Source organism: Ascaphus truei, chromosome 3, assembly GCF_040206685.1.
Source record: "Ascaphus truei isolate aAscTru1 chromosome 3, aAscTru1.hap1, whole genome shotgun sequence".
Taxonomy (NCBI): Eukaryota; Metazoa; Chordata; class Amphibia; order Anura; family Ascaphidae; genus Ascaphus; species Ascaphus truei.
Genome location: NC_134485.1, coordinates 72,575,222 through 72,592,441, shown reverse-complemented (window position 1 = coordinate 72,592,441; position 17,220 = coordinate 72,575,222). Strand labels below are relative to the sequence as shown.

The 17,220-nt window shown below is 37.6% G+C and overlaps 1 protein-coding gene across 1 annotated transcript in view; it reads left to right on the top strand.

The window, feature by feature from the left end:
• Positions 1–14,631, top strand: part of LOC142491549 (pyruvate dehydrogenase (acetyl-transferring) kinase isozyme 3, mitochondrial) — a 68,978-nt gene extending 54,347 nt beyond the window's left edge. Inside the window, exons 9-11 of the mRNA XM_075594271.1 lie at positions 1,972–2,082; positions 3,450–3,563; positions 4,138–14,631. Of these exons, the coding sequence (XP_075450386.1) occupies positions 1,972–2,082; positions 3,450–3,563; positions 4,138–4,278 (366 nt within the window). The 3' untranslated portion in view covers positions 4,279–14,631. The remainder of the gene's footprint in view (positions 1–1,971; positions 2,083–3,449; positions 3,564–4,137) is intronic.
• Positions 14,632–17,220: the final 2,589 nt, after the last annotated feature.

Below are 17,220 nucleotides of genomic sequence, written 5' to 3'. Positions count from 1 at the left end.
ATATATATTTAAAACCAGAGACAGAACATGAAACACAGACAGAGCTCAGTGCACATCCAATGAAACTTATACACGGTACAGTGCCTAAATATATATGTATAGATATCTTTTGAATAAAATGGTCTTTTAGTTTAACATTTTGGCCAAAGTGTTGTAAGCCCCTGAGCCACTACACGGCAGACCACATCTCAAGGGTACCTAACACTAATATAAATTCTTAATAACCTGTGTATTACCAGGAAGAATGATTTATAATAAATCTGTCAACATTAGTTGCAAAGTTCTAAGTCTGATTGAAGCTTACCCCCGCCCACTTTTAAATGGTTAAAAGCTCACTCCATTGCATCGCCCACTCTCAGTGGATCTTGCTTGCTTACAGTTTGATTGTGACAAATCTAATACAGAGTGCTTTTCCTGGTAATGTACAGGTTAATAAAAGCTTCAATCAGACTTAGAACTATGCAACTAATGTTGACAGATTTATTATAAATCATTCTTCCTACTAATGCACAGGTTATTAAGAATTTATATTAGTGTTAGGTACCCTTGAGATGTGGTCTGCCGTGTAGTGGTTCAGGGGCTCTAATTTTCGTGTCTGAGACCACCTATACCTGAACAATTCTATTTAAAGTGCTGCATACATTGTCATTGCTATATAAGAAAGTTATAGTACTGTAGTATTATTATTATTATGAGCAAGTAGTGATCCTTCTTAAAATAAATCAATTTTATTTAAAAGAAAAGTGAATTTGTACGTTTGTAAATAAAAAATAGCATTCTTTTTAATACAGATTTTAATTAAAAATATATATATATTTTGGATAGTTCGGGGTATTAGAAGTACTTTCATTTTCTTTTCCTGATAATATTCTGTCAAAGTTTTCTATTCTGGAGACGTGTTGAAATAAGCTGCTATTTTCAGGGCTTTTTAAAAATGGCTGCTGTTGGCACAGTGTTGCAGTCATTATTATTTTTTTTCTTCCTTGGTTATGATGAAAAAATATAAAATATTTAGACTTGCGTACTATGGAAAAGGTATTTATATTTATTTTGGTGTTAAAACAACAAATAAAAAAAATGTATACACTAGATCACGTGTAGGCAACTCCAAGGGCCACTAACTGGTGAGGTTTTCAGGATATCCCTGCTTCAGCACAGGTGGCTCGTTCAGTGGTTAGTGGAAACACAAAGTAAAAGCATAGGTGGCTATATGGTCACCCGATCTGAAGCTGCAGTGTAATTTCACTATGATGTCACAGATTCCTATTGGCTGACCCATGTGGCCACATTGTATCTATCAGACATTAATTCTTATTTGAGAAATATTAAATATCTCAAAAACCTGGGGATCCCTGTAGCGTTGAGTGGCACAGATCTGCTCCATTACATCCCCTGTTTCAAACAAACCAAAGTGCATATGTTAAAAAAAAAAACAAGAATTGGCGTGGATTGCTGCTTTAAGCTTTTTGCGCAAACATTCTTGAATTATTGGAAAAAAATGACCCTGTAGCATAGTTCCTACTTAGGAACTCACAGGACAATTTCTTGATATTCTGTAGGCACGTATGTAGAGATCAAATTGAATCTGCTTCTGAAAAACCCTCCTACAATATTGGAGAAGGTGAATTGCAGGAATTCTCACGGGTCACACTGTTTTGTTTTTCTTTTTTCTTTTCCCCCACTATAGAGCAATTTTTTTCCATTGAACTTGTTTCTCTCTTGGTGAGAGAGACTTACCTGAGCTGCAGGGATTGATAGATTGCTTGTTTGGATACACTATTGTCACTGTCACTGCCACACTCATCGCCATTACTGTCACTATTTGATGACCTAATTTATTTACGATTGCAATTTAGTATTCTCTTTCAGTCTTCTTGAATTATTGCACAAAATTACAAATATGTGTCTGAGCTTTTTCACTTTAGTATGTGTATGTTGTATGCGAAATGATGCAATTTGCCTTTTCTGCAGATAAGCGATCATGGTGGTGGGGTGCCATTGAGGAAGATAGATCGTCTGTTTAATTACATGTATTCAACAGCACCCAGGCCAAGTCTCGAACCAACGAGGGCGGCTCCTCTGGTGAGTTAAAGTATCGCCAAACCTTTTAGCTGTGACTTAACTTGTCACATTTGCTGCCTATAAAAACCAAACATGTTTTCAATTTACCTTCACCCCTCCCTTGGGGGTGCATATGGGGATGCTGCCTATAAAAACCAAACATGTTTTCAATTTACCTTCACCCCACCCTTGGGGGTGGGTGCATATGGGGATGAACATACTGTATGTTGAAAAGAGAGAAAAAGATCCCCTTGAAACCATGGAGGAGTGCATGGTTTCAAGGGGATCTTTTTCTCTCTTTTCTCCTTTTTAAATGGGCACTAATTAGTATTATTCCAGGTAGAGAGTCTCTGCTGTTGGTGCTGTACACATTTTGCTTATCTTATTCACACACTGAAAAAAATTGGGGACAAACACGTCTTTCAATCTTCTTCTTCTTTTTTTTTTATTTGTTACATTTTGCCTGTCTTGCAAAAGGTTACACAAATTTTCTAGATTTGTGAGGAAACCAAGGGTGAAAAACACTTTTCTGAGTTTACGGAGTACATTCAATGGCCATTTTCCATTTGGATAAAAAAAAATGTAAATCAATGGGGTTTTTTTTTGTGTTTCTTCATCGATCTATTCAAGTTTAATGCGATTAGGAGACGACAGGTTCAGATATTTTTCAAATTAAAAATAAATCTATTTTAAACCGTGGTAGTAGCTTCTTCAGAGTATATTGAATATGGCCCTTAGTTTGTAATCACATCAAAACAATCCATGGTTTATGGTGATGGGGAAAGTATAGATTCTTTGATATGCTGTTTGTCTTGATATGATTAGTATCTGCATGCTACCTCTGTTTATGAGCTAAAGGTGATTTATTGCTTCATTTGAATATTGATTTGGAAGCAGTCCACTAATATACCAACACCTTCACTTAGATTAAAGAAACCATTAGGCTGCAGCAGGGGAACTGCACCAGGAAATACAGCCTTAAGGGACACATTCCCTTGTGGAATTCTGGTGGACAAATCAGTATTTCACATGTGTGCACTTGCCTTTTATATAGTTGGTCCATACTTTGCCAAAACTGTTAATTATCTAAGCACAGTGAGGTGGCTTTTTATTTCATAGATTAAGATAGTGGATTTCAACTCAGTGGTTCACAGCCAGACAGTACTTGAGGGTCATCAGAAAATATCCCATTCCTATAAAAATGTACAGCATTCACATGTCCAATACACCATTTCTAAAATCCAGATTGGGTGAGGCTTAATGACTATATGGCTGAAAATTGCTGGTTTCGTGAGTGAATTCCTTTAAAACAATGTAAGAGTAAAAAATGGTGTAATATTTTGTATGAAAATGCAAGATATTATTTTATGTTTACCTTTTGTTTGCAGGCTGGATTTGGGTATGGACTTCCCATCTCTAGGCTATATGCTCGGTACTTCCAAGGAGACCTCAAACTTTATTCCATGGAAGGAGTCGGGACTGATGCTGTCATTTATCTAAAGGTACTGTAACATTCCATGACCCATGTGTAGATAAAACTTTAGTTGTCTTAGTTTTATGTATAATTGTAGTTATGTATTTTTATATTTGGTCATCCTGAGCCTCAGTCTGTCCTTTTGTTATCATTGCTTAAAATATGGAACTTTCAGCCAACCCAATGTTCTAGGGAACATGGGACGCTAACATACTTCTTTTGACATGCAAGACATTCTGTATGTAAAAAAACATCACATGCTCCATCTGTGCATTGATCAACATACTGTACAATTAGAAAAAAATAAGGTATTCTGGTAGAAAAACCTAACTCTGTCAAATATGAGTGCAGTTGTCTTTGGGTCCCATATTCCAGTATTACTTACTGTAATTTGGTTTGTTCATGTCCTGAAACATCATTCATTCCCTTGTGCAGAAGACTTGTGCATTCTCAAAATCTCATGTACATACCACATCGACAAATACCCATCATGTTGGTCTATAAAAAGTATAACCACTGTATCTGAAAATAAATTCATTGGTCTCCCGGATCGTTACGACTGCTCTAACTCAACTCTGTATTATTATTTTTGTATTATTCAGGCTCTGTCTAGTGAATCATTTGAAAGACTTCCAGTATTCAACAAGTCAGCATGGCGACACTACAAGACCACCCCAGAGGCAGATGACTGGAGCAATCCAAGCAGGGAGCCACGGGATGCCTCTAAATATAAGGCTAAATAATAGGGCATGTTCTGCATTTTTCTGGGACGTGTTCAGAGAAAGGGATTACTGGGATAAAATGGCATTGTTAGCTACTCTGCTTTTAGTGAATCTTCTTTAAAATGAAAGTAATATTAGCCTGTGGAAATGAACGTGACTTCTAAATGAAAGCCATTTAGGGTCTTATTCACAGAAGTGAGTAAGTCCATTCACTTCAATGGTTTTACTGCTCACAGTGTAGCTTACTGTAAGTGGCACTATGAATAAGCCCCCATGTGTGCTTAATGCGTGATTTGGTTTAACTTTGTAAAGTTGAACCGTTAAAAAGGATTTGCGCACTTAATGTGTTACTATATGGAATCATGAAGCAAAAGGGATGCATCTATTTTTTATAGCCCAAGTAATATGTTGCAAGACACTTTTGTATTTGGCTACTATAGTGTGGTAGGAAAAAAAGGAATACATTATGTCATATATAGTATACCCAGTGACTTTCCCTTATTGAATGGGCTATTGTGCTACAGTTACATTTGTGATGATTTACAAGACTCTTGAGCAGTAGTATTGGCTTAAGAGGAAATTATTTCAACACCTTTAACCCGATCATTCCTTGGGACCATATCCATTAAGTGGTTAAGGCACCTTAAAATCCAGTCATTTTAGTAGCCTGTAAGATACCTTCCAGCTTAATGCAAATTAGTATAACTGGGTATTCGTTTTGCTGGCACTGTCCCTAGTCCCCTTATTAATTTAAAGATGGTTTTTCTACGTAACGACACATTGCCTTTGTGTTACAGTACAAAAACACTCTTCTCTTCCATCGAAGGTTGAAACAGGTGTATCATTTAAAAGTGCGATCTTTTTACATTTTTTTTTTAAAAAGGACCTATTTCCACGTGGCTGCAGTTCTCTGCTAAACTTCCTTCAACCTGTCTACGTGGGGAAATATATTTCTGACCATCTCTGTTGCCTGGGATAAAATTACATAGGCAGAATCAATGAATTCCTGTGTGTTCCGGTCCTCACTTTTGAGAGGTGGCCAGTGCTATTAACGCCGAGAGCAGCAGGGGATTCTCAGAGAAGAAATATCCACCATAGAATCTCCTTTGTGAATGTTGATCTGTAATGGATGATTTTCATTGGATATTGAGATGTTCTTTTTGGGAAAAGGTTTAAGGTGTTAGTTATTTTTTTACTCGTTCATATTTGTTTGTCTGAAGTTGATTTTTAGAGGGGATAACACCTTTAAGATAAATTGTGTAGCTATTTAGATTTAGCCGCCATTTTTTTTTAGGGTCTCGTTAGCACTGTGGTCTAAACCCCATAGAAAACTCTCTTTAATTTGGTGTCAAATTCAGTAACCTACAAATTGCTCGCAGAAGGATTTACAAGAAAATTACCTTCTCAAATGCCATTTTGTTTCCTTGCATACACTTTAAAGCAAATATACATTGTTAAAGCTAAGGTGCATTTGCACAGGATTATTGGCCACACTTTTAGCAATAATTTGGAAAAACTCCATATTTATTTTAAAAGCAAAGCGTTTAGGTACCTGATAGGAGAGGCAAGACATTTTAATCCACAAAAAACTTGAAGCATGGATAATCTATAGATGTGGGATTTTATTCATAAATTGATAAATGATTGAATTTAATACTGTACCTGCTCTGCATTAATAAAAGAAATTAACCTTGTATTTAACAGTGCTGTATCTTAAAGCTGCAGTTCAAGCTGCCGTTTAAATAGCTAAAAAATAAAAAGATCCGTTCTCCTGTAATCGATCGCTGAAGATTCGACTCAGGGCTTCTTTATATCACTGTTACTGCTGCAAAACAGTACCCACAATGCAAAGTTCTGTGTGGAAGATCATGTGACCAGGCAGGCACTAGATAGAGAGAGGGCAGGGCTCAAGAGCCAGAGCCTGTCTCTGAAGGGGAAGGGGGTGTGACTTTGTAAATGGTTTCTATAGAAACAAAACATTAGAATACATTTAAAATGTCTTTAAAATTATTTTTATTTTTTAAATGCTTCAAGTATTTTCTCATAGTACAGAACTGATTTTTTATTTTATCTATTTTTATAAACACATGTACAGTAGGCTATTGCTTGAACTGCAGCTTTAATTAACTAGTCTACCCCTTTACTGCAAAATAGCATTTTAATTAAAAAAAATTTGCAATACATGACACCCATTTAATAGCACTTGGCATGGTGAAGTTTAGATCTGTTTCCCCAGAATCTACACAATTCAGTACTCTGAACTGTCTCCTCTAGAGTTTTGAATCACTGGTCTATGGGTATATACACTACTTTCAGTAATAAGTCAAGTGCAGTGCAATGCACAAGCAATTGCGGTATCTAAAACAGGACCAGACTTGTACAGCTCATAACGTCGACTTGTGTGTAGCAACCATTTAGCAACCTGGGAAGATGTCCCAAAGGAAATGGTATAAAGAGTGTTTCCTTCTCATCGTGCTTTAACCAAAATTAAAACATAACCCCTTTTCTGCGTTTTATAAAATAATAGGGACATAAAAGCACCAAGAAAAGCTGGTTGTATATCTAAGGAAATTGCATCTATTTAGTTTGGAAAACATGTTAGAATTAATTGTTTCATGTTTTATTGTTCTGTCGAGGTTGTAATCCTATTTTTTTGCAGGATTAAGAAGAGTAAATATTTATTGCAGACCTAGAGTAATGGAAGGTACAGTACTTTATTTAAAGGTGCAATCAGTAATATTTTATTTTACAATACATGTTTTTTTTATGGACCTTTTCAAATATCCATGTAATGTTATCTACAGTCATTTTCTTCTTTTCTCCTCACTGGTCTTTTTAATGCAGTAGCACTCCAGGGATATGTTTTTACTTTATATTGTTAAAGTGTATGAAGTGGCTGCTGTTTCTTCTTCAGAAATAATGGTCCGGTTGCGTAATGATTTTAAAGTGTATTCTCTCCGGTTAAATGAGAATGAAAAGAAATAATAAACATAATATTTGTTACAGTAATTTGCTTTTGTATTTAAAAAAAATACACCTTTGTTTAAGGGGTTATATCTTTAATTGCATTAAGGGAAAAGAAAAGGCAGATTGCAAATAGAAAACAGAACTGGAATATAATCACTTGTTGACTAGGCACAATGACACTGATCAATATTGAAATAAATCTTCTGTATTATAGAAATGACTTCCGTTCAGAGATGAACGTCAAATTCTACTTTCACTTGTTAGGTGTTTGTGCAGATTATTATTTGAAATATCCAATATCCACATTTTGTGTGTGTGTGTTTGTTTTAGATGTTAGATCGGCTTGGGTGGACATCACCACACTGCAGGGGAAGGGGGGATGTGATGCGTCATGTGGAAGATGTGCAGCCCTTTAAAAAACAAGTTAGGCTTGTCCGGTGAACACCACTGCCCTGCTCCTCTGCTGCAAAAAATGCTGCAAGGAGCCTGCACAAGGGAGGAAATTGCCCAGACATTAGAAGGATTGCGCAGAAGCTGTAAAGCTTGCAGAGGTTTGAAAGTCTGCCAAAATAACCAGTTGGTCTATTTCACTTGCTTGAAATGGATGCTGGTTCAGGAAAGGGTGCGATCTCTAAAAGTACAAGGGAGTTAGCCGGTGTTTGCTGTTTTTGCTCTGTTTTGTTTTTCATAAAAAGAGATGGCTACAATTCACCTACAGGCAGTCCTCGGTTATCCAACGGAATCCGTTCTGGAAGTAGCGTTGGATAGTGAAACCGTTGTAAAGTGAGTCCCATGTTAATCAGTGGCGGTGAGCGTTGTATAACGCATTCCGGCGTCGAAAAACATTGTAAAGCGTTGGATATGCCATTTGTTGTAAAGTGAAACGTTGGATAACGAGGACTACCTGTATATGTCTATCTGTGTCTACCATTAAAAAGAAGGCTGCAAGGAAAATGAAATATTCCACTGCCTGTGAAAAAACAGCTTTGGAGAATAAAAAAAAACCTGTGAGGACTGCCTCAAGCAAGCAGCAAAGAAACCTGTGAGCCAATGGTTGATTTTAATGTTGTGGATAAAGGATGCAGTAACTCAGGGAACTGAGGCGGCAGCCTCCAAGTCTGCAAACAAAGGTCAAAAACGCATTACGTCACAGACCAGTCTGGAGAAACTAGATAACAACTCTAAGGAGTCAGAAGAGCAACAATTCTGCAGCATGGAGGCAGATTTTGACTCATTAGATAATGACTATTCCACTGAAGAATCGTCAACGTTTGATTTGGAGCTCATTAAGGCGGTGAGTGAAGTGCTGCACTTAGAGAATGAGTCTGTACCTACAGAACCAAAGAATCATATTGTTAGAGGCCTCCACATAAAGCTTAGAACCTTTTTTTTTTATGCATGATGTTGTGATGGTGAAGGACATGGTAAAGAATGAATGAGAGTTGTGATGTTTAGAAAATTCACCAGTGTGTATCCATTCGGGAAGGAGGATGTGGAAGCCTTGGATTCACCTCCTAAGGTGGATATCACAATATCTAGATTTGCAAGACATACATTACAGTGCTTCCAATGGATGACATTAGGGACCCTATGGATAGGTGCATGAAAGGGGTTTTGAGAAGATCCTTTACAGCTGCAGGAGCAGCATGTAAGATGGCAGTAGCCATAACTTTGGTCTCAGGCACTGAAACTGTGGATTGCAAATGTAGAAGAGGCTGTAGAGCAAGGAGTTAAAAGATCTCAGATCGTCAAAGCGCTCTCTGAGCTGAAGTTGGCAGTTGAGATCATGCCGAGGCAACATTGGACTCCGTAAAACAAGCAGCAAGAGCAATGGCTGTGTCAGTTACAGCTAGGAGAGTACTCTGGCTGCGACCTTTGCAGGCGTATTCCGCTTCTAAAAAATAATTTATGCAGGATTCCCTTCGAAGGTCAAAACCTTTTTGGGAAAGAATTGGACACAATAATAGAGAAAGAGTCAGAGACTGAGATTTGGAAATTCTGCTATGATGAGGGAGAGAACCAACACCCGGAACATTAGGTCATATAGACTTGGAAGAGGGTATTTAAGGGCACCCACATGGCGGGTGGTCAAAGTTCTATTTTTTTTTTTGTGGTCCAAGAAGAGGTGGCCCCTCATCTAAAATGTCTGAAAGGTTTGCATGAAACGAGAATGGCTCAGGCAACCCGTGTCGGAGGAAGACGCCATCAATTTTGGGAAGTCTGGGTCTGAACCATTTCGGACACTTGGGTGCAAAGTGTTGTTTTCAACGGTAATTGTATAGAATTCATAAACCTGCGACACAGAAATTAAAAACATCACAACTGTCAGCAGACAAACCGGCCGCTCTTGCACTAAAAGCAAGTATAAAAAAATGAATCGACAACAGGGCAATTCAGCCAGTACCAAGATCAGAAAGATTTCAAGGAATGTTTTCCATGATCCATATAAGAAACGCGATGGGGACATTCAGAACTATTCTGGATTTAAGACGAGTTACCACTGCTCAATATAAAGAAATTCAGGATGAAATCATTGAAAACAATCATTGCAGCAGTGGAACAAGGGGATTGGAGTAGTCACAAGAAGTAATAAACTGAGGGAGTACCGTATATTACTATGGTGTGGAGATACACACACACACACACACACCATTCATCAACACAAATGGAGGCTAAAACTCAAACTTTCTCAAACCATCTCATTTGTGAATTTAACACCGGCTGCATGAAATTCTTTGTTTTCTCCCAAAAACTATTTTTATAGGCTTATTCACTGAAATGCAATTATCAATTATTATGGCCTTTGTTAGTTACCCGTGTGTGTGTGTGTATATGTGTATGTAAGTATTACATGTGCATGCACACGTGCTTGTCTAGATGGCCATCTTCATCATCATGCAGCCTTGATACGCGACAGAGAGCTGCCGTGCACAATTTTTACCTGCCAAAAACCTGATTACCAACTGATTTGGGATTCCCTACTCAACGCGGACGCCGAGGTTTGCTGCCAGTGCCAGTTACATTTCCATTTTGTGAGAATAAATATTTGCACAGATTTATGCTATGTGTCGCGCGCTTCTTTTCTTCTGTTGGATATTATTGCGGATGTGGTTGATCCCCTGAGAAGTTGCGGAGACGTCACGGCGCTGTATATTTTATTTGTACATTTTACCACGGACATATTTATGTGGACATCTTATTCAATTGTGATTTTATTTTCTATTTTTCATGACTTATTTAATTATTTTTTTAACATATTTGAGCACTTTCACATTTGTTCATATTGGTATATTCTGTCATTTACATCTTCATAAATGATAGCAGCACGTATTCTATAATGATATACCTTACTTTGGGGTTTATTTGTTATTCTAAGATCTTTTATTGGATGCACTGAATGACTGCTTACGTTGTGTGTGTGTGTGTGTGTGTGTGTGTGTGTGTGTGTGTGTGTGTGTGTGTGTGTGTGTGTGTGTGTGTGTGTGTGTGTATATACATATATATACAAATGTAAATACAACTGTATGCTCATCTGCATGTCTTAGGCAGGTCTGCAACCCCGCCTTTCACCATTATCACCCAGCACACAGCACTTCCACTGTAGCAAGGGATTCTGGGGAATGACATGCAAATGAGCACACAGTGCCACTTTTTGCTTCAAAAATCATTTTTAACATGGTTCCCTATAGGCTTAAGCTTGCTGCATGGTCACAGCTTTGAGCATATATATATACACACACACACACACACACACACCCTGGTGAAGTCGCTTTCACTATTGCGACGAAACGCGTCGGGTTACGCCATTAGAACTGTTTGAAGGAGTACCCTAACAAAGCTAAGGAGCTGTGGAACCAGAAAGGCAGCACGAGGTTGACGAGGGACGGCTCTGTGAGCGCACAGATTCGGAGCACCTACTGGTTGCACAGGCGAACACGCATCATACCCCCCCCACCACCACCACCACGAGCATCCAGCTCTTCATCGGAGGTGAACCGGATGAATACTTGCTATCATCCAGACGGGTCCTGTTGTATATACAGTTCTATGTGCAAGTTCTGTCCATCTTTGCGAGTGGCATGTTTTTATGTTTGGAATCTTATTAAATGGTAATACCGAGTTACTCTATGGAGGCTATAGTGTCGTTTGTTTTGCAATATATTAGAAAATCAATACTAGAAACAAAAAGCAACTCGTCCTTGGGGGGGGGGGGGGGGGAAGGCACTTCAGGGTCTTCCTCTGTGCAACCCGAGTGAAAATGGCTGCGCGGTGTCAAATGTCACGTTGTCATGGCAATGCGGTGTCATTTGACCCCTCGCAGCCATTTTCACACGAGTTGCCGTGGAAAACACTGAAGTTTGAGGGAGGGACACAGGAGAATGTCGGGAGACGCCGCACCCCGCCGCCGGTAATACTTGACAGCGGGCAAAATGCACTCGCTCCTGTAAGTGTGAATGATAATATGCTGTCCTCGGATGGATCAATACATCCCCAAGTTTCATCTAAAACCACCTCTTTCTAGATAAGATTTTATAGGTATGCATTACCAAAGATTACATTTTCAATTCATACCAAAAGAGAAAAAAAACACATGGTTGGGGAACTTGGAGTTTTATGCTTTAATTCACTAAAGATTTGTAAATCTTTCAAACGGTTGTGCTTTTTTGCGATATTACATACTGTAAAGCTTCAGAGTGCTGTGAATGGGGAATTTTTATGCCTAGCAATATATCTGCAAATTACTTTGTTCTGTTTGGAGATTGTGGCCCATGTTTATTAAGTGGTACTAGGCCCAAATCCACAGAGGTCCGTTAAGTGACTTATTAAACGCTGACCTAAATGGATGTCCCGTTATTCCTCAACATGTTTCTTCACAACTCAAGAATGTCAGATTATGTTCTCGGCCAGAAAGTGCATTGCATTAACTAGAACGGACGCTTGTGCTAGTGAGATGAAAAAGAGGCGTTACCCCCGATGACGCATATCCACAAAGGTACGTTAAAAGTAACGCAAGGATTTAACGAGAACACGTTTGGTACATTACCTAGTGACTTGTATACCTCCCCAAATATCCCTTTTATACAACAGGTGGAGAAATACCTGTGAACACACCTGAGATACCTTGAAATATGCACATTTTTATATCTTTAATATACCTTGCATATCCAAATTGGCTCCTCTTTCAGGGTCTGACTATGAGTAACGCCACCTTTAGGAAAGACCTGTTTAGCAGCATGTTATTTAAGGCTAACGCAAGGTTGTGCCATCTCTGCATAGCGTATTTAGCTTTGGATATGCATTAACCTCCAGAAAAAGAGCATCCATTACAGATTTTGCTACTAATGGTGTTATGAACCCTGAGTTAACCACCTCGGTGCATCTGGCCTGAAGACATGAGATGCCTTGCTTCTTATTATGGCATAACACTGCTTACTAAATATGAGCCTATACCTTTTCATGTAGCTTCCAAATATATGTGCTGATGCAAGTTTAACAGTGTATATTAATGTTATAAATATTACCAAGTACACTCATAGAAAATAATAGGAGCAGTAGATATATTATTTGTATTGTTCCTAATGCTTTAGATGTAGAAATTGTACTTGATATTGCTGATGCTGATATGTACTCTATGCAATTGTGAAAAATTTAAACTAAGATAGTTATTGTTTAGCCAATGCTTTTTGTACTAAGTCATTGGTAACATTATACGGTAATACTTTTCGTTGGACAAGCATTTCCCTCTTCAGAAGCGTGCGTGTGTGTGTGTGTGTGTGTATTGCTGACCTGAGGAAGAGAGGAGAACTCTCGAAAGCTTATTAACACGGCTATTTACTGATATATATATGTATATATATATATATATATATAGTTATACGTTACCGTTCCAAGGATTGGTAAACAAGAGACAGCACTCAATGTTGAAAATCAAAGTGTATTATTGAAAGCAAAAATACATCCAGAAACCCAACGTTTCGGTCCTACAGAATGGGACCTTCCTCAGGGGGATACAAAGATCTGGATGTATTTTTGCTTTCACTAATACACTTTGATTTTCAACATTGAGTGCTGTCTCTTGTTTACCAATCCTTGGAACGGTAACGTATAACTACATTCTCTATATGGGACGTGCACCTGTGGCTTACCAGCACCTATTGGAGTACCAACTGCCTTATCTGACTATATATATATATATATATATATATATATATATATATATATATATACAGTGTTCGACAAACCTATACATTTGCTCGCCCCGGGCGAGTGGATTTAACATCGTGGCAAGCTCCTATTGGCCCAAGCAGCATACGTTTGGTACTAGGTGGCGAGTAGATTTTTTGGTGATTTGTCAACCACTGTGTGTGTGTGTGTGTATATATATATATATATATATATATATATATATATATATATATAATCAATGTATATATATATATATATATATATATATATATATATATATAATCAGACGTGAGTCTTCTTTTTCATTGAAAACACTGTAGGCATATAATGAAATTCCTGAATGATCTCCCTTGGGTCAGCTTAATTAAAATTAATTCTCGGACAGGAGTGTACATAATACCAATGTGCAAAGTTTTGCACAAAAAGTTCAGATTTGAGTAGATTTTGAATTCAGTGTTCTGCATAAGTACAGTATTGGAGTACCAACTGCCTTATCTGATTATATATATATATATATATATATATATATATATATATATATATATATATATATATATATATATATATATATATATATATACATACAGTGTTCGACAAACCTATACATTTGCTCGCCCCGGGCGAGTGGATTTAACATTGTGGCAAGCTCCTATTGGCCCAAGCAGCATACGTTTGGTACTAGGTGGCGAGTAGATTTTTTGGTGATTTGTCAACCACTGTGTGTGTGTGTGTATATATATATATATATATATATATATAATCAATGTATATATATATAATCAATGTATATATATATATATATAATCAATGTATATATATATATATATATATATATATATATAATCAGACGTGAGTCTTCTTTTTCATTGAAAACACTGTAGGCATATAATGAAATTCCTGAATGATCTCCCTTGGGTCAGCTTAATTAAAATTAATTCTCGGACAGGAGTGTACATAATACCAATGTGCAAAGTTTTGCACAAAAAGTTCAGATTTGAGTAGATTTTGAATTCAGTGTTCTGCATAAGTACAGTACCATAAATGTATCCAGTAGGTGGCATAGATGCTACAGCACATAGAAATTACTCGTTTGTATTTTTCCATGTTTTGGGATGGTTATAATATTTCCTTTGCCTTTTTGTTGGTTTTGCTGACTGGTGTTTAAATATGTATTAAATTATTTTTGGGACAGAAATGCAAATAAAAGAACAGAATGATGAATCATTTGCTTTACTGTAGTGTTTTTTTTTTTTTTTTTAAACAAGTTTGGTTGCATCACAAATGTACATTAGGCAGAAATTCTCAATAATATTAGTACAATTTGCTCACATTATTAGTGTATTGTCCGACTTGACATAAAATAGAGAAAAGACCTCTTTCTCTTTCAAATACAAAAAAAAATTATGGGCGGATTCGAAATCTGAACGTTGCAAACTTTAGAGTTCATTGTGTGTTTTTATTTATGAATAAATTAGGCAAAATGTTTAGTTTGCGACCAAAAGCTGAATTTTTGTTTTTAGAACTAAAACATTAGTGAGAGCCATCTCTTACTCAAAATATTAATACAATAAAAATAATATGCCTATCATTATAATCGTTTTCTGTTACTGCTTCATATTAATGGTACAGGAGCTTATGTGAATTCACCACCCAGATTTCAGACCCGTGTATAATAGATTGCAATATACAGGGAGAAGATGCAATCATTGATCTCTTTCATAGACTTCAATTTGACTCCACAGAATATCTCTAACAAGGCCTTTACACATTTGCTCTTAACAGGTACCTTCTAAAGGTGCGGAAATGTGAGATTTTTTTTTTAGAATACCCTTTGTCCCTATTTAATATTCATTGTTTGCATTTCTGAAATCTGAAAAACAATTTCATTTGACCGGTAGAGTATATATAGAGATTAATGAGCCAAGATATATTTTCAGTATTCTTTCTATTAATATTGAACGAGCCCACCTTTTTGTTTTACATGTAGAGGAAGAATGAACCGTGTTAATGTCCTTCCGGTGATGGCCTGATTCCCGAGACACCTACCTGGACAAGGTGCCACCTGTAGCGTTCCCTCCAAGGGAAACAAAATTGCTTTTAAATCACCAGTGTTACACTGGCAAATGGGAAGAGGCTATGTCATCCATCGTGGATTCCTATTGGCCTGCATGGTTTTAAATACGGGGAAGTAACCGGCAGCACCATCTCTGGCAGGTATCTTGGGAACCAGGGGATCTTCGAAGCTGAAATTAACATATGGCTCAACTCTGGGGACCCCCTGCTTTTTTTTTTTTAACCGCATCAAAAATAAATTGGCACCCAGGTTGGTTGAAAAAGTATATAAAATGGCTTTATTTGAACATAAAAAAGACAGGAGTCTCCAGGAAAAACTTCCTACGCGTTTCATGCCTAAGTGGCACTTTCTCATGGAGTCTCCGTGAGAAAGCGTCAAAAGGCGTCTGAGTTTTTTCCTGGAGACTCCTGTCTTTTGTATGTTAAAATAAAGCTGTTTTATATACTTTTTCAACCAACCTGGGTGCCAATTGATTTTTGTTATGCTGTCGGTGTCGTTGCTGCTCTGGGTTTTCTCTTTATTGTCTACTTCATTGCAACGTTCAAGGGGGCTGCGGGAGATCCTCGTCGTCATCATGAGCGAGACGCCGCATATACTGCTGCCACGACTATTATCAGCACTGCTGACACACGGGTTCAAGCAGGAGGTGAGACTACTTCATCTTACCTCCAGGACCTAACCCAGAGTGCCAGAGCCATAGACTCCACACCACAGATCTTGCCACGACACACAAGTACTTAAGTCTCTCTCGGCATACTCCTGAGTGCACGACAGTAGACTTTTATTTCCCACATATATAGCAACTTTAATAATAACTGTTACATATCTAGATTTGTTAATAAACTTTTTTTTTTTTTCCCCCGCTACATGACCTGGTGTGCTTGAAGAAAAACTAGAACAGGGCACTCGCCAAACAGTACAAATCCTGTCAACTAGGGTGCATATTGTGCAGGATCGTAGTACACAAACCAAAAAAAGGACAGGTACTCCAATGTGCAAAAAAGTTAAGATTAATGGAGAGTGTCAAGGTTCTAGAACCAGAATGAATCCTGCATCACTCAAACTGGTAGGTCTTGAACATGCCCCTCCCTCACTTTTGGTAGGGGCTCATTTTAAGACACTGTAATAAAAAAATAAAAGAATTCTTCTGGATCTATAACCTTGACACTCCATCCCAAAGGTTACAATGAATTTTTGGACGCCAGCACCTTAGTATAGTAGGTTCAAGATAGAGGATAATGGGTGCTCCAATAGTTCCAGAATATATGTATATATGTACATACATATGAATCAAACTCCTGCATGGAGTGGATAATACGACGTGTGAGTATCTTGTATAGAAAATAACTGACCCTCCTGAAGGCAACAGTCAAGTATGACAAAATCACCATGCTGTTGCTGTAACCTAATTGAAGGTAAATAATGACAAACAAGAATATTACTCACAGTTCTCCCAGACAGGGATACTTCTTAATGATGATAGTATGAAATAAAAAAAATTCACCACTCCTAGAGCCTCAATATGTAAGTTGGTGGCGTGTCCAGCTGCTCAGCAGAAAAAAACAGATGGAGACAAAAAAGAAGTAGCAGCGCACTGCCTGGGAGCCAGGTAGTATAAAAATATTTTATTGATAATAAATCACCACCCAAAGGAGGTGTAGGACCTCCTACGTGTTTTGAACCCGAATGTGCTTTATCAAGGAGTATGAATAATCGATTTATTATCAATAAAATAT